Source organism: Camelus bactrianus, chromosome 10, assembly GCF_048773025.1.
Source record: "Camelus bactrianus isolate YW-2024 breed Bactrian camel chromosome 10, ASM4877302v1, whole genome shotgun sequence".
Taxonomy (NCBI): Eukaryota; Metazoa; Chordata; class Mammalia; order Artiodactyla; family Camelidae; genus Camelus; species Camelus bactrianus.
In genome coordinates, this window is record NC_133548.1 from 4,208,970 (window position 1) to 4,234,793 (window position 25,824).

The 25,824-nt window shown below is 59.6% G+C and overlaps 2 protein-coding genes across 20 annotated transcripts in view; one reads left to right on the forward strand and one right to left on the reverse strand.

The window, feature by feature from the left end:
- Window positions 1-17,484, reverse strand: part of TPCN2 (two pore segment channel 2) — a 29,139-nt gene extending 11,655 nt beyond the window's left edge. For 3 of the 19 annotated variants that reach the window (XR_012509500.1, XM_074371568.1, XM_074371577.1), the window contains exons 1-13: window positions 17,048-17,325; window positions 12,630-12,694; window positions 11,887-11,963; window positions 11,351-11,528; window positions 9,944-10,060; window positions 5,712-5,818; window positions 4,797-4,869; window positions 4,135-4,234; window positions 3,143-3,208; window positions 2,691-2,755; window positions 2,045-2,142; window positions 1,323-1,404; window positions 1,061-1,147 (exon numbers count right to left, since the gene is read on the reverse strand). Coding sequence is in view for 17 of the 19 variants with exons in the window: in XM_074371568.1 (XP_074227669.1) it covers window positions 1,061-1,147; window positions 1,323-1,404; window positions 2,045-2,142; window positions 2,691-2,755; window positions 3,143-3,208; window positions 4,135-4,234; window positions 4,797-4,869; window positions 5,712-5,818; window positions 9,944-10,060; window positions 11,351-11,528; window positions 11,887-11,963; window positions 12,630-12,694; window positions 17,048-17,159 (1,227 nt within the window). In the remaining 2 variants the exon portion in view is untranslated. Of the gene's footprint in view, window positions 1-1,060; window positions 1,148-1,322; window positions 1,405-2,044; window positions 2,143-2,690; window positions 2,756-3,142; window positions 3,209-4,134; window positions 4,235-4,796; window positions 4,870-5,711; window positions 5,819-9,943; window positions 10,061-11,350; window positions 11,529-11,886; window positions 11,964-12,629; window positions 12,695-17,047 lie in introns of all 19 variants that reach the window. The other 16 variants (XM_074371566.1, XM_074371569.1, XM_074371571.1 and 13 more) reach the window with 12 other exon arrangements.
- Window positions 17,485-19,021: 1,537 nt separating this feature from the next.
- On the forward strand, window positions 19,022-25,406 carry LOC141578927 (uncharacterized). Its single transcript, XM_074372980.1, has 3 exons — window positions 19,022-19,077; window positions 19,172-19,645; window positions 19,856-25,406. Exons 1-3 carry the CDS (start codon window positions 19,022-19,024, stop codon window positions 20,316-20,318), a joined length of 993 nt encoding a protein of 330 aa, XP_074229081.1. The 3' UTR covers window positions 20,319-25,406.
- The last annotated feature ends 418 nt before the right edge of the window (window positions 25,407-25,824 follow it).

Consider the following 25,824-nt stretch of genomic DNA (forward strand, 5'->3'; position numbering starts at 1 on the left):
ACGGAGGCCGACCACAAGGCCTGGAGAGGTAGACCGCTGCTACGGGCTAGGGTGCATCCCTCCCCAAAATTTACAGTCTGAGGTCCTCGCCCCCAGGACCTCAGATGTGACCGTGCTAAGGAACAGGGCCTTTTGAGAGATGATTCAGGTGAAATGGGGTCACTAGGGTGGATCCTAATCCCATATAACTAATGTCCTTATGAGAACAGGACATCAGGACACAGACACACACAGAGGGACGGCCAAGTGAGGACACAGGGAGAAGGCGGCATCTCCATGCCAAGGAGAAAAGCCACAGGAGGAACCAGCCCTGCGGACACCTTCATCTCGGAGTCCAGCCTCCAGGACTGGGAGACAGTAAGTCCTGTTGTTTAAGCCCCAGACTGTGGTGTTTGTTACAGCAGCCAAGTTGACTGACCCAACAGTGACACTGAGCTATCAGGAGTCCAATCACAGGGAGACATCTGACTCCACCTCTTCACTCTCATCCCCCTGAGTCTGGCTTGGCCCTCTAAGGTCGAGTGGCTGGAGCGTGGCCCCCACAATCTGCCTGTGAACGGCTCAGCTGGCTCCCAGTGCCTCCACCCACCCTCACCCCCAGAAACCAGCTACATAAAATGCCGGTGGTCTAGGGTCTCATCGACACAGTGCTGAGCTAGAAGCTGAGGCCGGTCTGGTGACTTTAAAAATCAGTGTCAAGGACAAGACAAAGGCTTAAGAGCAACTCAGGAACCTCCCCGGCAAGGACACATGCAAAGAGGACAAGAATCTGTCGTGGAGATAGAGGAAACTGTTGGGAAATTTCTTCTGGGTCAAGCTTGGCACAGGCCAGTTCCTGAGGTCTGTGAATCTCATGTCAACAGAATCTCCACACTTTCCAAAAGCAGCACCACCTCCATTCCTGTGTACCATCCTCAGGGCCAGAAATCCCAAGAAGGCAAGTAGTGGCACCCATGACTACGAGTGACCCTGGTAATCAGTGCCAGTGGACACAGGATTTCCCCGCTAACCCCATGTGGCCCTGGTGCTAAGCAGGTGACTCTGGCCTGGCCCCAGTTACCTCTTTAATCACCCTTTTATCAAACTCATCAAAGAGTTCCTGAAACTCATCAGCTGACAGCAGGTCACCACCGTGGGAACGCACCTTCTGCAAAGCAGGAAAGCAGAGGTCAGCCGAGGGCAGGCGGGAGAGCCACCCACAGCCCCACCTGGACTGGGCCAGCCCAGCCAGTCCGAAATGACAGCCACGTGACCTGCAGGAGGAGGCCAGAGACACAGAGGGAGAGGGCAGGGGGACAGCAGGGGGACAGAGGGACCAGTACCTCCATGATGGCCTGTTTGTGGTCGCTGTCCAGCTGGACTTTCTGGAGCACATGCAGGAAGTCCTGGGGCTTCACCCCGACTCTGTGGAGGGAAAATGCCCCCAGTGAGCCGGCCAGCTTAGTGCCCTGGGGTGCCCTGACCTCTGTCCTGAGCTGTGCCTTGAATCAACTGAGCAGCCCTGGGCGACAACAAAGGCCTCCACAAGGGAGGGAGCCGAGGGGTGCATCTGTCATCCAAGATCCCAAGACACCATTCTCCTGCCTTACAGTGGAGCTGAAGCCAGGAGGGGGCGTGCGAGATCCAACAGAGGCCCCCAGCTCACAGCGGTGGGGACTGGAGCCTTCCACAGTGACACTGCCTCCAAACCAGGCAGCAGACTGGACGCACGTCCCAGGCCCCTCTGGCCCCGACAACCAGGTTACAGCACAGGGGAGTGGGAAGGGTGCCTATCACAAGGGGGGGCCAGAGTACGTGGCCCCTCGCCTGCCCAGGAGCTCCAGCGGGTCACAAGGACAAACACTTTAACTCGGACGCAAGGACCATGGATACCGCCGAGTACCGGGGTGCAGCGGTTCTGTGATTGCAAAGGAGCATGAGGACGGACATCAGCCGGCAGGGAGCTCGGCAGAGGCGGTGCTCAGGAGACACTCCCCATGAACCCCCGCCCAGGGAGGCAGCAGCCCCACTGCCTCAGGGAGGGGGTCCGGGCCCCGGCACTCACCCCTCGGGGTGGGCCTCTCCCGCTGCTGTCACGGAGAGGACCTTGTAGGCTGCCCGAGTCCCCAGCCGCCTACGCAGCAGCGAGGTCTGGAGAGATTTCTGAAAAGAGGTGGCTCTGAGTGGCTCGGCTGAGCCCCTCACAGGCCGCCCATCCCCCCACCGCATCCCTGCGCAGCCCCTGAGGCTGCCCTGCCCACCCGAAGCCTAGGGAGCGGCCCCGCGCACCATGGACAGTGGAGGAGCACAGACTCCACACGCCTGCCCTGCGACGGCCACTCGCTGTGTAATTCACTAAGGTGTGTGCTGCTTCTTGGCGTATTTGGGGTCCTCAACTCTCCTACACGGTGGGTTTGGGGCCACTGAACTGGGAGCTTCCAGCTTCCCTCTAGAGGAGGTGGGGTGGGGAGGGGACCCCTTGGGGGCTGTGAGGATGGAACCGCCCGGGGAGGGGGCGGGGAGCAGGGTGAACCCAGTTCCTGCTCACCCGTAAGAGGGAGCCGGGCCCATGCGGAGACCACCGTGGAGCCCGCCGTCCCACCCGCACCTCCACGGCCCCGGGGCCACCTGGCTGGTCAACTCCAGTCACCCCCCACCGGGTCTCCAGGGGCAGCTCCACACAGACGGGCAGGGACAGCGGCTCATCTCACCATCAGGTAGCCCCGGAACTGATTGTAGATGATGGCCGTCAGCAGGTTCATCAGAAACAAGCTCCCTTCAAGGGGAAAAAGCCACGACAGAGGGAACCCCCAGTCAGCGGCGAGCACACAGCCAGGGTCGAGTCTGGAAGGGGCGGCAGCATCGCGGGCCCAGAGCAGAGGGTCGACGTGGGCACAGCAAGAAGGGCCCGGGCGAGCAGGGACAGGGCCCAGCGCACAGCACTCCAGGCCCCCGTCTACAATCGGGAGCACCGCCTGGCCAGCCCAGCCGGGGGCAGTGAGGACAGAGGCCAACGGCGGTCACGGAATGAAAACCACGGCGGGGAGCACATGAGGCGAACTCACGGGGTTGGGGGAGCACACCCAGCCCCAAGTTCGGGGGATCCAGTCACATGTGGCAGAATCTCAGCCCCAGTGACCCCTACAGACGCACCCAGGCTCACCTATCAGAGTGAAGGCTACGAAGAAGATGGCGTAGGCCCGGTTCTTGGAATATGCCGGAATCATCACTGCGAGAAAGAAGTCAGAGAAAATTAAACGTGTTCACGACCCATGTCCAGCCCTACACCACTGTCTCCTCAAAAGAAAGGAGGGCCTGCGTTAGGAGAGCAAAAAGGCCTGCTTGTCCAAACCTGGATCCTCACAACTCTGCTTGCACAGCCTGGGGAACAGAAAACTCACTACCTTTCAAGGGTCCTCATCCTTTATGCTTCCCTGTCACCAGTCACCCACACACTGAACATTCAGCTCTCCCTTAGGTGACTCAAGAGGACTCGCGGGACATGTGGGGACAGTGTTCAGGGTCCCATGCCCAGCTGTCCCTGGGTATGGAAGTCAGTGGCTGTCCTCCCGGGAAGGTCTCTATGGTCAGTGACCAACCCCAACCCAAGATGTGCCCTAGAGGACTGTCGTCACCCACTCCTGGCCACACCCCCAGCCTGAGCAGACAGAGGTCCCATCAGCAACCCCAACACAGTGTCATGGCCACCGAAGATCCCAGGGCCTCTCACATGTGTTGCGGCCAAGCCACCCGCTACGGCTGGGCCCAAGCAGCAGTGGGAAGGTGGCTAGACCTCAGAGAGGAGGCTGCCAGGAGTCCCCACTGGGCACAGCACCAGCCATCACCACACAGAGAACACTGTCCATCTCTAGCTTCTCAGGAGTCAGGAGACAGGGGTGGAGAAGGGAGGGGACAAGAAAGAAAAGAGGGTGTAAAGGGACGAAAACAGAAAAAAGTAGGAGAGGGAAGGGAAACAAGAAAAAGGGAAAAAGAAAAAGAAAGAAAGGAAGGTAAGGAGGGAGGGAGAGACTCCAAGGCCACACTTCTATTTCCCAGCTCTTCATAAAAAGGCTTCAGGGCCTCTGGGCCCCAAGGCTCGGCACTACCTGACCCCCAGGCCAGCTCGCCGGCCCCCCGGCCCCCCTGCCCTCGCACCATCGGGGTTGTTGGCGGTGGTCAGCAGCACCAGCAGGGACGTCAGAGCCTCTGGCAGGTTGCGGAAGTAGGTCAGCCTCTCCTTGTCCTGCCCGGCGTCCTGCTGGGACCGACACGGCAGCTCTGAGGTGCCACCCATGCCTTCGCCCCACCGGCTAAGGCCTTAGGCCGCCAAAGCTTCAGATGCCAGACCCAGCAAGCCAGGGCCACCCGCATGTGCTCAGCAGCCCAGGACCCACATCTCCCCATCGTCTCCCAGCAGGCTGTGAGCTCAGGCTGGACAGGACCTAACTCAGGAGCTCTGGACCCAAGAGGAAGTGTCCAGGGACACCACACACCCATGTGGACATCGGCCACTGGAGCCAGCCTGCTCGGAATCATGGTGAAAAGCTCTTGGCCAGCCTGGCAGAGCATCACAGCCTAGAGACCCAGAGAGCCCATGTGGGAGCCAGCCAGCCAGTCTGCTCATAGCCAGACCTTCCGTGCACGCGGTGCACAGCCCAAGGTCTAGAGCAGGAGGGGCAGGGGGCGGCCGAGCAGGCTGCCCAGGTGGGGAGAGGAGAGCTGGAATTCGGGTCGTGACCCTCCTGGGAGAGTCCTCTCTCTGCAACCCGGGCCTCACCTGCCCTGGAGTCTGGGCAGGGGCCGAGCGAACACAGTACCTTCTCGCTGGTGAAGAGCAGCATCCCGAACATGGTGAAGAGGCACAGGTGGATGGCCAGCAGCAGCCCGACACTGGGGGGATGAACACAGAGCTCAGTGCCGGGCAGACGCCCCATGCGCCAAAAGGAATGGGAGTCTGGGTACAGCTGACCCAGCCATCCAGGGAGATCCCTAAAGCCAGGCCCTGGGGCTGGTCCCTCCTCGGCTCCAGAACCTGCCGTGCTCACAATGGGGCCCTGCTCAGTGGAGATTCTTTCTTTGGCAGGAAAAACGCAACCCCAGGGGCATGTCCCAGGGGCCTGGGAGAGGCAGCGTCAAGGACCCCAGGGATTCTGAGAGAGGAAAAGCCAAGTCCATCAACTGGGACCCGTGAGAGGTCACCCACGCGAGTCAGGGTGGGTGGGGCAGGAGGAGCTGCTTCACAGAGTCTCAGCTAACAGCATCCAAACACGGTCCTGGGGGTGCAGGGGGCCAGGGAGGGAGGGGAGCAGTCGCAGCCAAGGCAGGACGCATCCACAGCTGTGGATTCTGCCTCTGATTTTGTGCTGGAAGGTGGGTGATACCGACAAGGGTTAAATCACTTCCTCTCAGTTGCATCAAGGTGGGTGTGAGAGCACACCCAAGGGTAAGTGGAGGAATAGTCCCTCTACCGCAGGGGATGGCAGGGTTCTGGGCGGGGTCGGGGGGCATAGCAAGGCCGTTAACAGGGCTGCCCTGAGTGCACAAGAGACCCCCAAATGCCCACCGACCTGCCAGCCTCCCCAGGCTGTCACAGCCACGCTCCAGGCCAGAGGACGAGTGGGGCAGGTGAGGCACCCAGTGGCCTCACAGACCACCTGCCGGGCCGTGGCCGTGGGCCCAGCAGGGAGCAAGAGCCCCCGGCCCTCCCTGCCAACCCTGAACAAGGAGCCCACCTGGCCATCTCCGGCAGCGACCGCCTGATGCACTTGAGCGTCTTCTTCATCATGGAGGAGTTCTGCATGAGGAAGAAGGGGCGCAGGGGCCGGCGCACCCGCAGGGGCTGGAAGAGGCCACGAGCCAGGGCCCTGAGCGCCAGCCAGGGCGGCCCCGGAGACCCTGGCCTCTGCTGGCCCGCTGCGCCGGGCCTCTGCCTCGAGGGCTCTCGGCACCCTCCCCACATCCCTCCTGGGCCAGCACCTCGGGAAGGGGGACCAGCGTACCTCTCCGGCCCCCACCTCCTGCTCTCCCCATGGCCGGGCGCCCCTGAACTTCTCTATTAGGCCGCTGTCCTGCCCTCTGGGGGCTGCTCCACGCCCCTCTCCACAGCCCCCACCCTCTCCCCACGGCTCGGGGCCCCCCAGTCCTGCACAGAGGGACAGGAACCACTGCAGGAACTCCGCACCTCCAGGCTTACACTCACACACATGAACACACACATCTTCCTCTCCTCCCCCGTCACAACCGGAGGGCCCCCCTCAGTGTCCTCAGGACCCCGCCTCATCTCAGCTGGCTGCTGGCACCCATCCCAGCTGTCTCACCATAACCACCACCTCCAGCACCACCCTGGGCTCCTTTCCTTCTGGGCACCTGCCTCACTTTGGACCCTACTATGTATCTGGTGCTTCCTGGTACCATCAGCCTCTTTCACAACAGAACAAGGTCCTGCCAGCACCAGCGCACAGTAGGCCCTCAGAACGTCTGCGGAGTGAGTGTCCTCAGGACTCACTCAGTCCTGAGCTGCCCTCGTACTCACAGGGGCCCGACTCCCGACAGGACTGAGAAGGCAGAAGAAACAGCGGTGACCGGGCAAGGCTCAGGGATCCACCCCTGCGCCCAGGCCAAGGGGCCAGTGCCCCCGCTCACTGCCCTGGACGGAAGCTCCAGTCTCAGGGCCCACATCAGGAGTCTTTCAGCCACCCCCAGGCCAAGCAGGAGCTGGAGGTCCGGCCGCACCCCTTCTGTGGGTCTTGGACCCTCACCTGCGGCCAGACGTGACCAGAGAGCGGCTTCTCCCAGACACAATAACCCAACCCAGTAAGGGCCTTCCCGCGGCTGCGGCCACGTCCATGCCATGGACGCAGGGACACGTGTGAAGGGAGGGAAAGCGCCTCCACGTGACCTGCCAGCAAGGGGAGCCGGCCCAGCGCCAGCCAGGCCCCGGCGAGGCTTAGATCGCACTGAGGGTCACAGCCAGGCCCCGGCGAGGCTTAGATCGCACTGAGGGTCACAGCCAGGCCCCGGCGAGGCTTAGATCGCACTGAGGGTCACAGCCAGGCCCCGGCGAGGCTTAGATCGCACTGAGGGTCACAGCCCAGGCCCCGGCGAGGCTTAGATCGCACTGAGGGTCACAGCCCAGGCCCCGGCGAGGCTTAGATCGCACTGAGGGTCACAGCCAGGCCCCGGCGAGGCTTAGATCGCACTGAGGGTCACAGCCCAGGCCCCGGCGAGGCTTAGATCGCACTGAGGGTCACAGCCCAGGCCCCAGAGGCTTCGGGGAGAAGCCATCGGCTAATCTGCAGCAAACTAATCTCCTACAAGGAACAGCCAGCAGCCACGGCCACGGCCCACCTGTGCCTGGCGGCCCACGTGTGACCCAGCCCTCCCAGTCGCAAGGCTGGGGGCGGGGGGAGCAGGACTCCATCAGGCACAAAAGGACACAAAAGGCCGGGCGTGAGGCGGTCAGAGGGCCCCGGCCCCCCCTGCAGGCCCCCAGTGCTGTGGGAGCCCCTTACGACTGGCCAGCTGGCCACAGAGGAAAACCTCAGGCTTGGACTGCAGATGGTTCTGGGCGATGGACCAGTCCCAGACAGAAGTGGGCTGTGGGCAGAGTTTCAACCTCAGTCAAGAGCGTTCCCAGAAGACAGCACCGAAGGGGAAGCTTTACAGCGGGTAGGGTCCACTCTGTATGGACCAGAAAGGTATCGACTCCCGGGGGGGGGGGGGGGGTCGGGGCGTGGACAGAACAGCCTGGACAACTGGGGACGAGGAGGTCTGGGTAGGACGCGTGTGGACAGGCAGAGTGAGCACCCACCACGAGGCATCAGGGACAAGGCTCTCCGGACAGATGGATGTCTCCCAGCCTCTCCCCTCAGCCACCCCACTCCAGTCTCCACGGGCTGCATATAAAGTGGCCACAGAGGCAGGGATGAAGGGGCCACCAACGTGGACACCCACCAAGGCCGCTAGGGGGCCTGCCCTGCCAGAAGCAGAGCTCAGCGCCGGCGCCAGTGTGGCCCCCGGGAGTAGGCCCCTCCCCAGGCAAGGCACTAACCTGTCCTCGGTGGGCAGGCAGGCAGGCGGGTCAGGGCTCTGCCCGCCCTGCCCTCAGTGCCTCTCCAGGAACACCACCCAAGCCTTGGGACCAACGCCACTTCAGACCAAGGCACAGCCCAGAGAACCCGCTGGCCCCATCCTGAGCAGCTGGCCCAGGGAGGGCCTGATGGGCCTGGGGGGCAGCCCTTTGCGGGGCAAGGAAACCAGCATGGGCTCTGAGCACTGGGACAGAACAGGCGCGCCGACACCCCCACTCCCCCCACCCCACAGCTCCGGGCCCTGCTGATCCGGAAACACCCACTCCCGAGAGGGATGCTCCCCCGGGGACATACACTGGGCCCACTGGGCCGAACCACACCTGCTCGGGAAAAGAGGGCTGGGGGGCAGCAGGGGCAAAGAGCTCCAACTGCCAGGGACAGTTGGGGAGCTGCTGCTCCAGAAGCAGTGGGGCAGGGAGGTGTGTGTCCAACACAAAAAATGACCACAAAACTCCAGGAATAAAACGTCAGGGCCACCGAGGACTCAGGCCCCTCAGGGAGGAAGGTCTGGGTCCCTGCACTAAGCAAAGGGCACACAGGCCAGACGGAGATAATAAATACCAGTTAGGATCCTCAACCACTAACAAAACGAGGCCTGCAGGGCCCCAGGTCTGCTCCTGGCCGGTTACACAGACACGTGTTTGTATGTGTCACTGACCCTCATCCCCTCCCCCCTCCCCCTCCTAATTTCACGCAAGGATGGTTGGTGGTGAGGTTCACAGTTCAGCCTTGAAGGACAGAATGTTCAGGTGACATGAGATGGACGCAATGACCGTCACTCAGAAATGGAGCCCGTGGCGGTTAGGCCGGTCTCTGTCCCTTTCTGGGGAGGGGGGGAGAGCCTCCTCCTTGGGGAAGGAAGGCAGCGCTTCTCAGGGAGAAGCCTGCCGCTGTCAGCGCTCCTGCAGAGATGCGGGGGAGGCGTGTGGCCTGAAGGGGGCACCGTGCCCTCCATCCGCCCTGCAGCCCTGCTCTGATGCTGGGCTGGGACCCGCCACTGACATCTCTCCACTGACATCTCCTTCATCGGCTGCCTCGAGCAGCGGGGGCCCTGGGGGAGGGCAGGAGGTGGGAGGAGGGAGGGGACCTGCTGGCTTCTGTCCACCTGCTGTTCCTGCCTCCCCTTCCTCCAGGACTCCCAGAACCAACGTCATCGTGCCTCTAGGAGGCCCCAACCCCCTCCCCAGAGGTCAGAGGGCAGGGCCTCAGCTTTAGGAGCCCCTCCCCTGAGGCTCCAGGTTCCAGAACCCCAAACTCCTTAATCCCTTTAATTTAATTCCTTTAATCCCCCAGCTGGGGCTGGGGGTGGCCGTGCTGCAGTTTTGTGTTCACTGAGTCCCCTTTGCTCTCTTGTTCTGCGACACCTGTTTGAGCCCCTGTATTAAATTCTTTCTACTAAAGCACCTGATGGGCTTCTGTGTCCCTGACCAGCCCTGATGGATACGGATGTTCCCAGACCAACTTTCCCCAGATCTGTTCTATCAGATCACAGGGCGGTGCTTCTGCGTGTTCTTGGGGGAGACAAAGACGGTGCAGTCAGAGAATCCAGGGCTGCCAGCTGACACAGGTTTTCTGACTGGCAGGCCTCACAGAGCTCTGGGCGTGTGGCAAGGAATTAGGAACTGAGGCAGGAATTAGAACGCCTGGAACTTGCTCCCAGGTCCTCGTGCCATCCTGAGGCCTCAGTGTCTTCATCTGCAAGACGGGAACAAGGCTCCCCAGCCAACAGGTGGCTGATGTGCTTCGGAGGACAGGCAGAGCTGGGCAGGTGGGTGGGGTGGCTGCAGGGCCTCAGGACTGGTGCCCACCGTCCACCTGCGGAGCTGCACCCTATGCCCCACCCAGGGCTCCCTCGGAGCCCCCTCACCACCTACCTCGTGACAAACGAGACTCAGCGACACGATCCAGTCCATGAGAGACACAACCAGCACCACGAGGTAGGCCAGCAGCCAGGGGTTCTTCCGGAACTGGGCCCACCCCACCAGATAGCTCTGCAAGACAGACGGCGGGTGAGCGTCCGGGCTGCTGTCCAAGGCCATGGATGCACACGGGCGAGGCGGGTGGCCTCAGCGAGCAGCGTGGTCTCCCCATGACTCGGGAGCAGGAAGCTGAGGGGCGGTCAGGAGGCCCACACTCCTCGCCCAGCCTGCTCGTGACCCCAGGCAGCTCGTGACCCCGGGCAGCTCGTGACCTTGGGCTCAGCACTTAACCGCTCTAGCCTGTTTCCCCATCAGTAACGGGCTCCCTGCCCATTCTGCCTACCCAACTGTCAGTTTCGCTTATGCGTGGGAATCACTCTGGAAAAGACTGGGAAACAGCAGATGCTCAGTGGACATGCCTCGGGCAGGCGATTCACCTAACTGCCATTTCCCATCACTCATGCCTCCAGAGGTCATGGCTCGCAGAGTGAAACGTGTGCTCTCTCACCTTTGGAGACTTCCCAAAAGTACTGACCATTCAAAAACTGCTGAGAACTTCTCACCAGTTTCAGTTCCAGCTTAAAAAGCCCCAGTCCTCCTAACCACATTATAGGCTAAAAAAGAAAAAACAAGAAACTGCCTGGGGCCCTCAGTCACAGACACACACACCAACGTTCACCCACGCCCCTCAGGGTGAGACCACAGAGGATGACCCCACCCCCCACCAATGGCACAACTACAGGGCAGGAACAGATAAAAGGGCCTGCAGGCAGGGCTTGATCCAGCCGAGGACGTGTACATGGGGCCGGAACTGGATCAGCGGAGTTGCTGTTTGACAGCAGTGATGGGTGTGGTCGGCAGCACACCCTGCATCTCACTGGGAAGTCGCCTGACACAGCTCAGAAGCTCCAATGTGCAAGGCAAGGCCCCCCTCCAGCTTCTGGGAAGGACCCGGGTCACAGAACCAGAGCTGCACACAGCCGGCTCCTCCCCTCGAGGCTTCTCCTCTGTCAGGGAGGGAGCGTGGGCCGTGGAGAGACCCCTGGTCCCGTCTTGGTCAAGGGGGTCTCTCCTTACAGTGGCACCACCGGATCCTCAGCCACTCCCTCCCAGGGTCCCGCGAGGCTGCACACCCCCAATGGCTCAGCCACACTCCAACACACTCTGGGGAGGGGCAGAGCTCACGGAGCCTCAGCTTCAAGGCCTACGATTCTCCAGGAGAAAGCCCTGGCCTCTGCTCAGAGGTCAAAGTGCACGGTCAGGACAGGCAGCTAGCTCCGGGAGCGCTAATAATAAACCCAGGAGCAGCAGCCGGGCTGGGAGGGCGCCAGCCCCGGCTCCCACCCCGCGCACCCTCCTCACCTTCACGGAGACATCAGCCGCGAAGACCAGCAGGCAGAGCGCCTCCAGGCCCTCGGTCAGGCCGCAGGGCGGCTCCCAGGGCACCGGGCGGTAGCGGACATCCGCGGTGCTGGTGAGCGAGGAAGGGGTCTCAATAAAAGCCAAAAACAGGATCAAGAAAATAGTGAAGCTCAGAATCCTGGAAAAGGGACAAAAACTGGTTGAAATGCAAGAAGCAGCCACCGTCTGCAGCCCAAAGGTGGATCAGCGGGCAGCGGGGCCCGCAGGCCCAAAGGGCGGAGCTGCTCAGCGGTCGCTCGTGTGCGGTCGGATAGCATTACGGGGGCAAGTCTCAAGTACCGTGGCTGATCAGAGGGCTCTGGAAAGGGGCCCTCACCACAGGGAAGCCCTTCTGTCCACAGGCTGGGCTCTGCTCCAGTGAGGAGTGTAGACGGCGGCTCGCCCTCCACCACAGGAGGGGCACCTGCCAGCACCCCGGCACCGGCCCCCCCACACCCGGCTGCGGGAGCCCCGGGGCGCACGCGGTGCGTTCTCACCACTGGCACAAGCTGGAGTAGTACCACCGGTAGAGCCACAGCGAGCTGGCGTCCATGCGGTGATTAATGGAGCGGTACTGGAAAGGCCACAGGGGAGCGTGAGGGGGTCCCCTCTGTGCCGCACGCGGGGCACCCCTCTCACCCATGACAGGCTCCAGGCGGGGAGACATGCTGCCGGTCGCAGGGTCCGCTCCAACTTGGCACGTAGGTGAGGCCAGACCCTCCCCGCTGCAAGGTCTGCCCGGCAGAGGGAGCGCCCCCAAGGGCCGGCTCCCAGGGCCCCCAGGTGGACAGACACTCTTCTGCTGGACACGCAGCAGTGCCCTCTGTCCGCCCGCGAGGCTGTCCCCTCCTCTGTGTGAGGCCAACCCCTCCCCCTTCCGCTGTGTCGCCCTCCAGGGCTCCCCAGCCTCATCTCCCACCCGGGGCGCCACCCACTTCCATGCTCTACTTCCCTAGACAAGCCTGTGTGTCATGTGCGGGAGGGGCAAGGTCCTGCCACCTCGAGCAGCTTCCACAGGCCCGGGAACAGGGAGCACACGCCAGGCCTCAGTAGGCGGTGAGTCAGTGAAATGAGTGACTGGAGTGACCCATCTCCTTGGGGAGGCCTCGAGGGGACCAGGCCCAAAAGCCCGGCCATCACGGTTACAGTGACCACGTAGTCCAGCAACCGCAGCCCTGGCCCAGAACCCATGATCCCCGGAGACAAGCCCAACCCCCCACCAGGAGCAAGTGCCACCCACCTGGATGGCGTCTTCGATGAAGACCACGGCCTGGTCCAAGCACAGATCCCGCCTGGCTGTGGTGCCTGCGGGCAGAGAGGACACGTGGGGTGAGGCGGAGGTCTCGAGGTGCTCACCTGCTACAGGGCGACTGAGAGAGAGGGAAGGCCGCGCTCCTTCCAAGACTCTGGAACCAGATGCCTCTTGTCTGCAAGTGCCCACAGGACAGGACCCCCACGCAGGCTGTGCTCCCGTGTGGCGCAGGGTCTGAGCAGGTGCACGGGCTCCAGGCCCCGGAGAGAAGCAGCTCCCATGGTCCCGGCACCCCGGGGCGGAGAGGCAGAAGGCCCAAAGCAGCGAGCGAGACAGAACCAGACTCGAGAGGTTCAGACCCTGGCTCCCCACCTGCTGGCCCAGAGGCTTAAGCTCACTGCCCCATCTCCTCCTGTCAAATGGGGGCCCCACCAGCTGGCCCCCAGGCCCGGCCCAGCACACAGAGTGTGCTCGTGGCCACCCTTCTGCCCTGTCCCACTGCCGCCGGCCTCTGGGTGGCTTTTGTCAGGACGCTGTACCCCAGCCTCCCCGACTGTAAGCTGGGGAAGGGCTATCCGCCTACCTTCCATCAAACACGAGCAGATTTAACACTGACACATAAAGTTGATACCCAGAACCTTGAGGTGCTGCATGACCCTCTGTCAAATACTGAGAACTAAGAAGAACCTTCTGAGGCCATCAACCCCCCGCTCGCTGTCACGGGCCCACAGGGTCAGGCCACCGCAGCCGAGTCACTCTGAGGATGGAAACCAAGGGAACCTTCACCAACCAGCAACTTCGGTCCTCAGGGCCAAGGAGGCTGGGATGGGGCCTCCATGGGCCCGAACAGGCTCCTAGCTACGAGGCACCTTCAGGACAAGTCAGGTGGCTTAACCTCAGTCCAGCACCCCAGCCCCTGCCTGTCAAAAAGCCCCAAGCTGTGCCCCTGGTCGGTCACCTTGGCCTTGGGTTTTCCCCCCTCATCATGGGCACGTGTGCCTCTGCGACTTACTGCAAAAGCCACTGTGACACAAAGGGACGAGAAAGGCATGAGGAGCCACAACTGGGTGATGGAGGAAGCCTACTGCCTGAGGCCCAGGAGAGGGTGCCACCCAGGCCCCTGGGGGAGCGGAACCAGCCCGCAGCACCCAGCAGCTCCCAGATCAGGGCTTGGAAACGAGGTGAACACCCCTGTCACCATTTCCAGTGAAGACTTCTACTTCCTTGAGACCAGCAGCTGCCAAAACCACCCTTAACCAGTAGAGAGAGAGCACAGGGATGCACAGTGCTCTGCAGCAGAGCTGCCACGGCCAGAGGCGGGGAGGCCGGGCACGCAGGCAGAGCTCCAGGCCTCTGCCCACTCTGCTGCCGTCCCCAGGGATGCTGCTACCACCATCTGCAGGGCATGGGGACCAGTCAGGGCTGTGGGGGCCCTGGACAGAGGTCAGAGACTCTGCCCTGTCTCTGCCACCCCCTTGCTGTGTCACCCAGAACAAGCAGCCTCTCCCGCCCGGGCCTCTGCTCCCCGCCACGTGCTAGCCCCACACTCACCCCGCGGGGCCTAGAGGTTCTCCCAGGGAGGCTCTGAGGGTGGTGGCTGCCTACCTCCCCCAGAAGCACCCCGGGAACTTTGTGATCCAAAGGTCTTCAGTTTTGTTCCTTGCTGTACCCACAGAGCCCAGGACAGCGTGAGCTCGGTGCGCAACAGCCCTCAAGGCCTACCGGTGGAGGGAATGCGTGACCGGCCAAGGGGAGCCTGCAAGAGGCCCCACGCCACCAAACCCGCAGGCAAGAGATGGAACTCAGCCTGGAGAGGTCTAAGGAGACGAGCTTCCTCGAGAAGAACAGACGGGCGGCCAGAGCTCCCTCCAGGACCAGGACTGGGTGTGGCTGAAGGGGGTCACTCCCAGCAACCCAGCCCTCAAGGCATCAACCCTCAGGAAGGCCATCCCACCCGGCTTTGCAGCCAGACCCCAGCCTCCCTCTCCCTTCCTGCAGCAACTGGAGGGATCTCGTGGTGAGCCCTCAGGCAGCACATGACAGCTCTCTGTGGGTCCCCACCGCTCCAGGAGCAAGTCCACACTCTGCCCCCAGCCCCGCCACACAGACTCACAGCTCTGCCCAGCCACCTCCTCTCCTGCCTCCTCCACCCCATCCCTCCATGCCCCTCATACCGCACTGGGCTCCCCCAAGGTCAAGCTCTCCAAAGCCTCCAAGCCCTACCCAGGAGCACTGTCCCCCGACTGGGCAGTCTAAGGACTCATCACCCCAGGCAGCAGTCACCTTTCCGTATCCCCACCACCCCGCTGGGCACAGCAGGTTAGAATGTCAGAGTACACAGGATATGGGGGCTCAAACACCGTGTCCCACATCCGCCCTGCAGCCCCAACCCTCCCGTCCCCAACATCCCAGTATAAATCCTCGCCCCCCTCTGGCTCCAGCCCCTCGGCTCCCACAGTACCTGGTGGGAACCTGACCAGCTCCCTGTGTGACCCTGGGCAAGCCCCTTAACCTCTCTGTGCCTCAGTCCCCGCAGGCTCTACAGAATACGACTGATGTGCAGGCTGAATGGGTTACTGTCACTAAACTGCTATGCACAGTAAGCCCTTCATGGCCATTTGCTATTACTATTCTAAAAGCCCCTCCCGTAGCACAGCAACCCACTGTCCTCTGGCTTCTCTGTAATTCCCTGACCGGGAACCAGAAAACGACCATCCCCACCCTGGGTTCGTGGCCCATGAGGTTGGGCTGACTCAGGACCTGACCACAGGGTCCACTGGGGTCTGCGGGGCACCCAGCAGCAGCCTTCCCCCAGTCTTGCTGGTGGGAGAGTCAGACTGTGGGACTGGCAGACCCTGAGCACAGGGCCCCATCTGGGAGCCCCCCACCGGAGCTGGGCAGAAATTCAACGAGGGTCTGCAGAGCCTTGCCAGGCAGCAGAGAGTCCTGTCCACATTCTCGGAAGCCCTCAGCGAGGCACGGTGTCGGGACAAAGAGCCCTCCCAGCCACTGCCTGGCCCTGGCTCCTGTCTCTACAGCACAGGTCTCATCTGCCCACCGGGCGCTCTGCCAGGGCTGGGACCTGCAATGATCACGGCCCTCAGAACAAAACAGCCACCGGCACCTACGCACACCAGCTCTGCCGTCAGGCCAGGGACCTGGATTCTCTGAATCCTTCCAACGCCCCCCAGGGCAGTCCCTATGACCACTCCCCTTTTATTGAGACTCAGAAAGGTTAGGAAACCTGCCAAGGTCACACAGCCAGGAAGTGGCAGTGCCAGAAAGGTATCCAGACCGCCTGGCACAAAGTTTGCGTGCTCTGAACACCACGACCATGGCCTGTGTCCCTTGTCCAGGGCCCTGGGAGGCATGGGCTGGATGGAGAACTTTCCAGCAACAGCCTCTGAGGTGAGCAGGTGGGCATGTTTTCTATCTCCCGTTGGCGACCCGCCCCAATATTCCATGGACGAGCACACACTACAGACCCCTCCCCAACAGAGGAGCAAAGTGAGCCCAGAAAGGGAAAGTGGTCCCAGAAGGAGCACCCGGTACAGGTGCCTGTAGCAGCTGCAACACACTCCAGGGCTGTGACCTTGGACAGGTCCTGGAGACGCTCTGGGCCTCGGTTTCCACATCAGTAAAATGAGGCCAAGGGCCTTTCATCCCGACCCCAGCACCCAGTCCCCACCCCCCAACCCCGCCCCGTGTCTGCCAGGGACAGAAGGACTCCACCCTCCGCCTTCCTCAGGATTCAGCAATCTGCCTGTGCATAAACAGGAAGAGCAGGATGGTCTGCAGAGGGCAAGGGAGGAAGCTGCTCTGGTCCCAGGAGGCCTGCCCCAAGCCTAAACTGAAGCGGCGCCAGCCACCGGGAAGCCTCCTGGGCCCAGGAGTGAGTAGGCAGAGCAAAGGATTCCCAGTTCGCTCCCAGCTGGGTTCGAATCCCACCTCCGCCACTTCCTGTGTGATCTTGGGTAAGGGGACGCCCCTCTGTGCCTCAGTTTCCCCCACAGAAACGGGGAAAACGGAAGTGCTGCCTCCTAGGAGTCACTAAGGTGACCCACGGAAAGCAGCAGGTAAGTATCTGCCCCTGCGCTCACCGAGGGGGCCTCCGGGGGCTGGCTGCCCCAGGCTGAGCGAGGCCTCTCAGCCCGGCGGGCCGGGAGCAGGGACGGCCCTGCAGCGTCTGGACGACGCGCCCGGGGCCGGGGTCCGCAGGGCGCAACCGCACGTCCCTCCGTAGGGCAGCTCCCCTCGCGCCCCGCGCCGCCGGGCCCGCTCGGCCCCGCTCGGCCCCCGGCCAGAGGGGCGCGCGCGCAGCAACAGCAGTGCCGCGGCGCCGGCCGGCAGGACCCCCACGCGCCACCCCGCGCGGCCCGGCCCCCACCCCCCAGGCCGCCGCTCACCAGGGCCGACTTGGACGCTGCGGCAAGCGGGTGCGCCTTCTGGGCGGTCGCGGCCGCTGCCGCCGCGAACCCGGCTTAAAAGGGGTTTCGATTCCTCCTGGGGGTCAGCCATGGGGTCACCGCCCGCCACCCGGACCTCACAGAAGCGCAGGACGCCAGCACCGAGCCCCACTGCGCAGGCGCAGTATCCCCGGCCCTGGAGTTGGGGAGGAGGCGGGCCCCGCACTGGGATGTAGGGGACGCCCCTTCACTATCAGGCAATGAAGACGGAGAGCTCACTCTTGGAGGCGGGGCCTCTCCGACCCGCCCCCTGTGGGTGGGGCTCAGCTTCCTTCAGGGAGCGGCTCTAAGGACCTTCCTAGGGCTGGGAGGAATGCCTTCTCAAAGGATGGTCCCCAACCCGTCAGCACCACGTGGGCGCTGGGTAGAAATGCACATTCTTGGTTCCTCTCAGCCCTGCCCAATCGGAAACACTGGGAGCAGAGCCTAGGAATCTGTGTTTTGCATGTGAGTTTGCGGTACTGACCCCAAAGTCATCCTCCAAAATGGAACTTGAGTTTACCCTTTATTAATGAATTTAGGAAGCTTCACTATAATTGCGGGTAAACTTTAAAAAAACAAATGAAGTACCTGAAAAAGTATTTATACTATATATAAAAAGTGTTTTCAACATTGCTATATAAAGAGCTTTTTTCTGTTGCTGTAGTTAACAGGTTACACAAATTTAGCTTAAAACAACTCCCACTTGTTATCTAAATCCTGGAAGTCATAAGTCCAGGGGCCAGACCTCACAAGGCCAAAGTCAAGGTTTCACCCGCCTAAGCCAAGCTCACCAGGTGGTTGGCAGAATTCACTGCTTACGGGGCTAGGGCTGAGGTACCCATTTTCAGCTAGGGGTCATTCTTAGCAACGAGAGGCCACGGCATTCCTTCGCTCGTGGCCCCCTCCATCATCAGATCCAGCAGGAGCACATTGAATCCTTCCCATGCTTTGAATGAGATGCTTCAGATGCAGCAAGATGCTTCCAAACCCTCTAACCTCCCCTCTGCAGCATCTCTTTGCTTTTAAGGGTTGGTATGATTACACTGGACACACCAGATAATCCAGGATAATCTCCTTATTTTAAGATCAGCTGATTAGTAACCCTACTTACATCTGCAAAATCTGTTTTGCCACCTAACCAACCGTAACCACAGCCGTGTGGTATAGGGGAGGCCATAGGGGCCAAAATTCTGCCTCCTACGGAGCTCTTAAAAATCAGTAAGATAAACACACTACTATATACAACACGTACACACTGCTACATACAAAATTGATAGGCAACAAGGTCCTACTATATAGCTCAGGGGACTGTATTAAATATATTGTAATAACCTATAATGGAAAAGAATCTAGGGGAAGGTGTAGCTCAAGTGGTAGTGTGTGCTTAGCATGCACAAGGCTGGGTTCAATCCCCAAGACCTCCCCTAAAAATAAATAAATCTAATTACCTCCCCCACAAAAAAAAATCTGAAAAATAATATATATGTATATTATAATTGAATCACTTTGCTATACACTTGAAACTAACACAACACTGTAAATCATCTATACTTCAATTTAAAAAATAAATACATAATAAAAACATTTTTTAAATCAGTAAGAAAAAGATTAAATCCCCCATAGGTAGGAAAGGGACAAAGAACAAGAACCAGATTACAAGGGGGCCAGAGTGGCCCAGCTGCAGGCTGGGATCAGCCCTTCCCCCCTCCCCTGGTGCCTGGAGAAGTGACATCACTCTAACTCCAGAGCCAAGTTGGGGGAACTATTTCCTAGAACCTGGCTGGCCTCCCCTCCCCCAGCCCAACTGATGGTCAGCCCCGGTCATCAGGGACCTGTTTACCTGGAGACAGAACACCCCGCAGGGTTCTGAGCAGTCAGTTGTGGCCCAGAGGACCCTGGCCTCAGAGGCAGAGCTGTGGGGCCCTGGCAGCCATGGAGGGCCTGCCACCTGTCCCCAGGCCCGCATCCCCCCTGAAGCTGGAGCACCTGTGGGGCGCTCTGCTGCTGGTTTGGGAAAGCCTGACCCTTCTGTTTCCCTGGGGGACCCTGGTATGTGTGGCAGGGCTGGTCTTGACAGTAAAGAAATGGCACACTTCCCGAAGGAGAAGGATGCTCTTCCCGCGATGAAGCCTGTGGACAAGAGACTGAGACCGGGGGACCCACGACCCAAGCCGATGGAGCCAGCAGGCTGCCCGGCGGGGAAGCCAGTCCTCCCCTCTTACAAACTTTATGCACGTCGGCTCTGAACACAAGCCTGAGCAGGTCGGCCTTTCAGGGCACCGTGGACTTCCTAGAAAAGGCTCACAGGAGCCTGCCTTCTCAGCTCTCCAAAGTGACCGATGAGAGACACCCAGCCTCCAGCCACCAGAGAGCACTGGGGAGCAGCTTCAGCAGAGAGGGAAGGAGGACCTGCAGGAAAACCCTCTTTCTCCAGAAAGTCCAGAGCTGCTGGCCTGGGAAATCGGGAGATGGAAGCAGCAAGTCCAGGAGAAGGAGGAAGAGAAAGAAAGACTGGTGGAGGCAGACGCCCAAAGGGAGTGGGCCCTGCAGGACTAGGTCGGCCAGCTGGAGTCCCTTGCTGAGCGCCCACTGAGGGCCGCCCCATGGCCCGGGCCCGGGCCCAGGCCTCTGGGAGATGGCGGGGGGGGGGACGGCAGTGCCAAAGGCCAGCGGGGCGCAGGGGGGCATCACAGGGCCCCCCATCCGTCCCTCGTCCAGAAGGTGACCTGAAGCAGGTCCCAGGTGACATCACAGTGTCCCGTCCAGGTCCTGGGCTGGAACCTCAAGGAAGAGCCAGACCAGTGGGGGAAGAAAAGCAGATGACTCAAGAGCTGACCGGACACATAGCCAGCGTGCAGGCGGAGGAGGCAGGTCTGCGGTGGGAGAAGGCCCGGCTCCACAGCGAGACCCAGCAGCTGCGCCAGAGGCTCCAGATGCTGCCCGGAGTCCACGTGGATCACCTGACGCAGCTTCAGGAGAAGTGGTGCAAGGAGGAAGCATCCTGCTCAGAGCTGGAGAGGAAGCTGGCCGCCGCAAGGGGACAGACGACCTCCACACAGCAGATCCGCGGCGTCTACCAAGAGGTGGCCGAGGCCCAGGGCCAGCACTGGAGGAAAACCGTGCCCACCAGCAGAAGGAGGTCCTCTTTGTGGAGAAGAGAGCCCAGGAGAGCTGGATGGGGGCCGCGGGGATGGAGAGAAAGCCCCAGGAGCTCAGGGAAGACAACTAGTGCCACAGGCAGGCGCTGCAGGTCCAGGGTGACCCCCAGCCCTTCCGACGGGGCCCTAGTGCTCTGCTAACCTGGCAGCTGCCCCCAGGGACCTGGAGGTGGGGCTCCCCAGGCATCAGGCCCCCAGCAAGGAGGAGAGTCTCCCCATGAGGGTTCAGGGCTCCAGGCTCACCTGCAGGGGTGACTCATCTCCCAGCACCCGGGTCTGACCCCCACAGCCACCGCACCACGTCCACACGTGTGTCTGGGGAGGACACGTCCTTCCAGCTCTCCCTAGTTTGTCCTGGTTCCACATCGATGCCACAGTGACTCCTGGTAGTAGAGCATTGTAACTCGGCGGCAGCAGTATTTAAACATGAACTCGTTGATGTACTCTCGTAATTACCTAATTTCCCCGTTGAAATCGTTAGGAATATAGTCTATAGTGTTGCATTTTGGTTGAAATTAAATGCCAACTCTGATCTAAAGCATCCTCTAAGTTTGTCCTGGTAGAGATGTTTGAGACAATGAGAATTCTCTGTACATTAGGCTACTATTTACAATGTGGAAGTAACTGCTGGATATTGACCTGAATGAATTCTGGTTAGTTTGAAAACCTAAGCAAAAAAAGCAAGCAAGGAAGGAAGGAAGGAAGAAAGGAAGGAACGAAGGAAGGAACGAAGGAAGGAAAAAAAGAAACTGAACCAAAAAAACTTAAGCAAGACAACCCCATTCAAACTACTTATTATCTGTATTAGCTTAGTCTTAATTTATAGTTTTTCCTAAGTGCATGAGTAATTCAGTACTAAATTCATAGATGAGAAAATTTGAGATTTTGCGACCTCTATTTCCTGTTTTGTAACTTCTGCTTCACCTTCTTGTTTTAAGATAGTGTTTGTCATGTAGCATTTCTAAATATATGCAGCCAGAATAAAAACGTTTTCTTTTGATGCCAAACACACACACACACACCCCAAGGCAGATACTAGACAATTTTAGTTGTTTCACATATCTTAAAAATGTAAGAGAGTTGCAAATTTCTAAAAATGTTTAAAAATAAAGGTGATTGAAGAGGAAAAAAAAAAAACAGATCACAAGAGAAAAAATTTCAGTAATGAACAACTTGAAATAAAGCTCCATCTTATTCAAATACAAACATGCAAATTCAAATAACAACGACATCTTTGAGCTCATCCGTTGGCAGCTATTTAAAAGACGACACAGCTCTGGAGGGCAAGAATGTGGTTAGCGAGGACAGCGAGAAATCACAAGACGTGCTCATAGATTTGATTGGTTCTGGGTTTTGCTCTTTGGTTTTTGTTTTTAACCATCACCATGCAATTTAAAACCTGGAAAAAAGTAAGATATTTTCATTCTGAAAAAGGAAAGAATAGACGCACCCAGCTCTTTGCAAAAAATGGCGCATCCCCCGAGGGCTTGTCTTTACTACAATTAAAGAATCCCTTTGCTGTTTGTACAAACCCAAGTGGAATGCAGCGCCCTGGAGGCGTTTACGCAGACCTTGTGGTGCTGAGGCAGGTGTGGGCGCAGGTGGGCTCACAGAAGGCGCGCTCACAAAAAGGGAGACAGAAATAAGGTTCTCAGATGCCCGAGTATTGTCCCTGGTAGGACCGAACTGTCCCTGGGGAGCAGACAGATGGTCTCTGGGCCATGTCCATTGCAAGCTTTCTGTAAGTCAGTCAGCCTCATGCTTCGGGGGTGCTTTCGGTGGGAGGGTGGGGAGAAAGGGCTGGGGGCTGTCTGGGCAGCCTGGCGGTCCCGTCCCGAGTGTGGGTCTCCTGGGCCTGGGGGCACTGGCTGAGGGGGACTGGGCCAAGGAGCCAGCTGTCCCACCTGGGAGAGAAACCAGAGGGAGAAACCAGAGCCCAGCCTGTCCCCAGTCCCCAGTGGGACCTTGGGCAGGTCACAGCCCCTCTGCGTGCCTCAGTTTCCTCTTCTGTGAAGTGGGATCATAAAAAACCCAAGATCGCTGTGAGGCACTTGCCTAGTGCCTAGTGGCAATGTAACCTCGGCTGGGGTCCAGCCCTCGGCTCGAGTTGCCTCCCCCAGGTCCAGCCACTCTGTGAGGTCAACCAGGAGCCATTACTTAGCCAGCCCTGCCCAAAAAATATTTATTGAGCACCTGCTACATGCCAGACATCAGTCTGGGTGCTGCGGGACAGCAGCGAACAAAACCGGATTTGGGACACCGGCATTCTGGCTCTGCCAGCCCGCTGTGCGTCCCTGGGCACGTCACGGCCCTCTCTGAGCCTGCTTCCTGTCCAAAGTAGGGAGAGAATTACACCAGCTTCACAAGCCTTTTGAGAGGGTCCAAGCAAGGTGACATGTGTCAAGCACTGGGCAGAGGGAGGCACCCAGTGGTAGGGGGCATCCTTCCAGCAGGAACAGCCTGAGTGCCAGTCCCGCCCTGTCTGCCCTCCAGCCCACCCTCAGAGCCCCATGTCTGTCTGGTCCAGTGGACGAGACCGAGGGAACTGGGAGAAAGGATGCTGTGACTGCATTTCCCAGGCTTTGGAGGGAGGGATGCAGATTCAGTGGGCTCCAGCCACACCCCGTAAAAGGCTGGGCAGGCCTGCAGGGCCCTGCTTTTAGGGATGGGGAAACTGAGGCCAGAGGCGAGAAGTGCTCTGCCAAGGTCCCACCTTGTTTGGGGCTGAGGCTAGGTGAGGTCGCCAGGCCTCCTACCAGCTCTGTCCAGGGGGCTTTCTGGAGCCCCATACTGGGGAGCAGTCCTGCAGGAAACCCCGGGTGTGACAGCGACATCATCTGACACCCCTACCCCTACCTCCCTCTCTCCTTCCTCTTCCTTCCCCAGTCCCTGCCATCCCTCCTCCTCAGCCCAGAGAAGGGTGATGACTCTGCCACAGCCAGAAGCTTCCCTAGGAGGGTTTCCTGATCCTCAGTCTCCTCAACCCACTGGACACTGGACTACAGCAGAGAGTCCCCAGAGCCATTCCTCCCCAGATGGGGATGCTGGGCACATTGAGGCCGTGATGTGGGGAGGAGCCAGGGAGGGGCAGCAAGCAAAGGGAGGCAGGAGGGCGAAACCTGAACGATCTTTATGTGGTGCAGCCCCCACCCCCTCAGCAGAACAGAACTCAGCCTGGAAAGAGGAGGGCTTCACCGCACCTTGAGGACAGTGGCCCGCAGACATAATCCAGAATTACCCGTAATGCTGAGCACACCTGCTGCAGCGTCTATCACCATCCTGTCAATATCGCTGCGATCACCAGACTTGGGTCATCGTCTGAAGTCCCGATTTTTTCCCATCCCTCCCCCATCTTAGAGATCTCTTCAGATTACTTTTCCCTACTTAGTGCGACCGCAAGCAGTAACTGTCACAAACCCAGTTTCACGTGCTACGTTTTTCCTAAGACACATTAAACTCCATATGTGTATGGGTTATCTATGGCTGCGTAACAAAGAACCCCAGAAAGTCATGGTTTAAGACAACGTTTGTTGTCTGGAACCTGGATGCAGCTCAGCTGGATGTCTCTCTTTCCCAGGCTACACTCAAGCTGGGGTGGAGACTGCAGACGCCTCCGGGGCCAGGTTCACTCAGCAGCTCTGGGCTGGATTCAGGTCCTCACGGGCTGCTGGACTGAGAGCCTCGGTTCCCTGCCACGTGGTCTCTCCCTAGGACACCTCACGACAGGCAGCCAGCTTCATCAGAATGAGCAGGTGAGAAAGACCTGAGAGAGACAGAGGACTAGCACAGTGGAAGTCACGGTCCTCTAGGACGTGATCCCAGAAGCCACATCCATCATTCTGGCTATGATCTTTAAGTTAGAACGAGTCACCAGATCCAGCCCAGCCTCAAGGGGTGGGGAGCATAGCAGGGCGAGAACTCCAGGAGGCGGACCCTTGCGGGGCATGTTAGAAGGCTGCCTGCCACAACAGTGGTGAGAAAGATTCTGTTTTCCTGTTAAGTTCTATGCCTCTAAGATCTCTCCCACACCACAGTCCTCACCACCTGGTTCTCACAGCCGCCCTGTGAGCCGAGACAGCTGTCGCTGTCCCAGGGAGCGGGGATGAGGAAACGGAGGCCGGAGGGCTCCATGACGGTCCTCCCAAGGTTGCACCACCTGTGCACCAAGTCCAGGAGCACAGGACCCACTCTGGGTGGGAAGCAGGGACAGGCTGCCCGGGGCCGGGCGGTGGCGGGGTGGGTAAGAGGGAGGCCGCAGCACGTCAGGCCTGGGGAAGGGCCAGCTGGACCTTGGGTTACCCTCCAAAGCCACAAAGCACAGTCTGCCAACAGGCCAGCCCAGAGGAAGCAGTGGGGCGGTCACAGAGCCACTGGTTTGCAAAGCTGGTGAGGAAAGGTCCCTGGGACACAAACTCCGTTCCCTGGCCTGCCCCCAGGGAGAAAACAAACCTGAGAGTCACAGGGGGCCAGAGCCCTCCGGTCCCCGCGGCCCCTCCCCCCACACCCAAAACGAACGAACGAGCAATCGGCCCACCACCCGCCGCTGCGTTTCCGGCCTTTCCAGCCGTTGCCCTGGTCGTGGTGTCCCTTGGAACCTGCAGTGGAGCAAGCTGTCCTCTTGGTGGGGACACCGGCTTTGACTCGGCCCAAACGTCCTCCGTGTCATGCCAGGGCCATTGCTGGCGGCTCGCTTTGTCCAAGAGGGCTTCTCTCCCAAGATACCCGCCCGCCCGTGGGATGCACCAAACTCGGTTTGAATGTCAGAAACACACCCCCCCTCCGGCTCCCAGCTGTGCCCCCAGCTGTGTTATTTTGGGCAAACTGCCAACTACCTCTGTGTCTCGATCCCGTGTTGTTTTATAGGAGAATAAATGGAACCTCCTTGGTGAGGGTGCTGGGGTACAGAGGAGACCCCAGGGGGGCCCAAACGTCCTTCCAGCCTGGGGCCCTGACTGTCAGAGGTCAGGCACCCTGGGCCTGTCCCCTTGGATGCTGCTTGGTCGTGTCCACTTCCTTCCCAGACACATCGGGCCAACACCCACCACGGAGCTGGGCTTTCTTTGTCACCTGCAGGAGCAGCGAGCATGTGCCCCTGGGTTATGTGCCCCTAATGCCAAAGTAGCTTTACAGTTCAACTCATTCAGTCACTCATTCATCCACGCATCTATTGAGCACCTACTGCATGCCAGCAGCTTCTGGGAGCTATTGAAAAATACAAAAGGTGATCTTTGTAACAGTTTCAAATGATTTCTAAAAGTCCATAGAAAATTTTCTTTAAATCACCTGTCTTGAAGACCTAAACAAGCAACTCTCCAATAAAGACATTCAAATGGCCAATAGGCACATGAAAAAATGCTCAGTGTCGCTATTAGAGAAATGCAGATCAAAATTACAATGAGATATCACCTCACATTGGTCAGAACTGCCCTCATTGAAAAGTCTACAAATAACACATGCTGGAGTGGGTGTGGAGCAAAGGGGACCCCTCCTACACTGTTGGTGGGAATGTAAATTGGTGCAGCCATTTTGGAAAACAGTATGGAGATTCCTCAAAAAACTGAAAATGGACTTACCGTA

Bases quoted from the DNA above. Each gene is read 5' to 3' on its own strand.
- LOC141578927 (XM_074372980.1), top strand. From the start codon at position 19,022: ATGGAGGGCCTGCCACCTGTCCCCAGGCCCGCATCCCCCCTGAAGCTG. The intron at 19,078-19,171 runs GTGGGGCGCTCT...TTGACAGTAAAG, and splicing joins CCCCTGAAGCTGGAGCACCT to AAATGGCACACTTCCCGAAG. The intron at 19,646-19,855 runs GTCGGCCAGCTG...TGTCCCGTCCAG, and splicing joins AGTGGGCCCTGCAGGACTAG to GTCCTGGGCTGGAACCTCAA.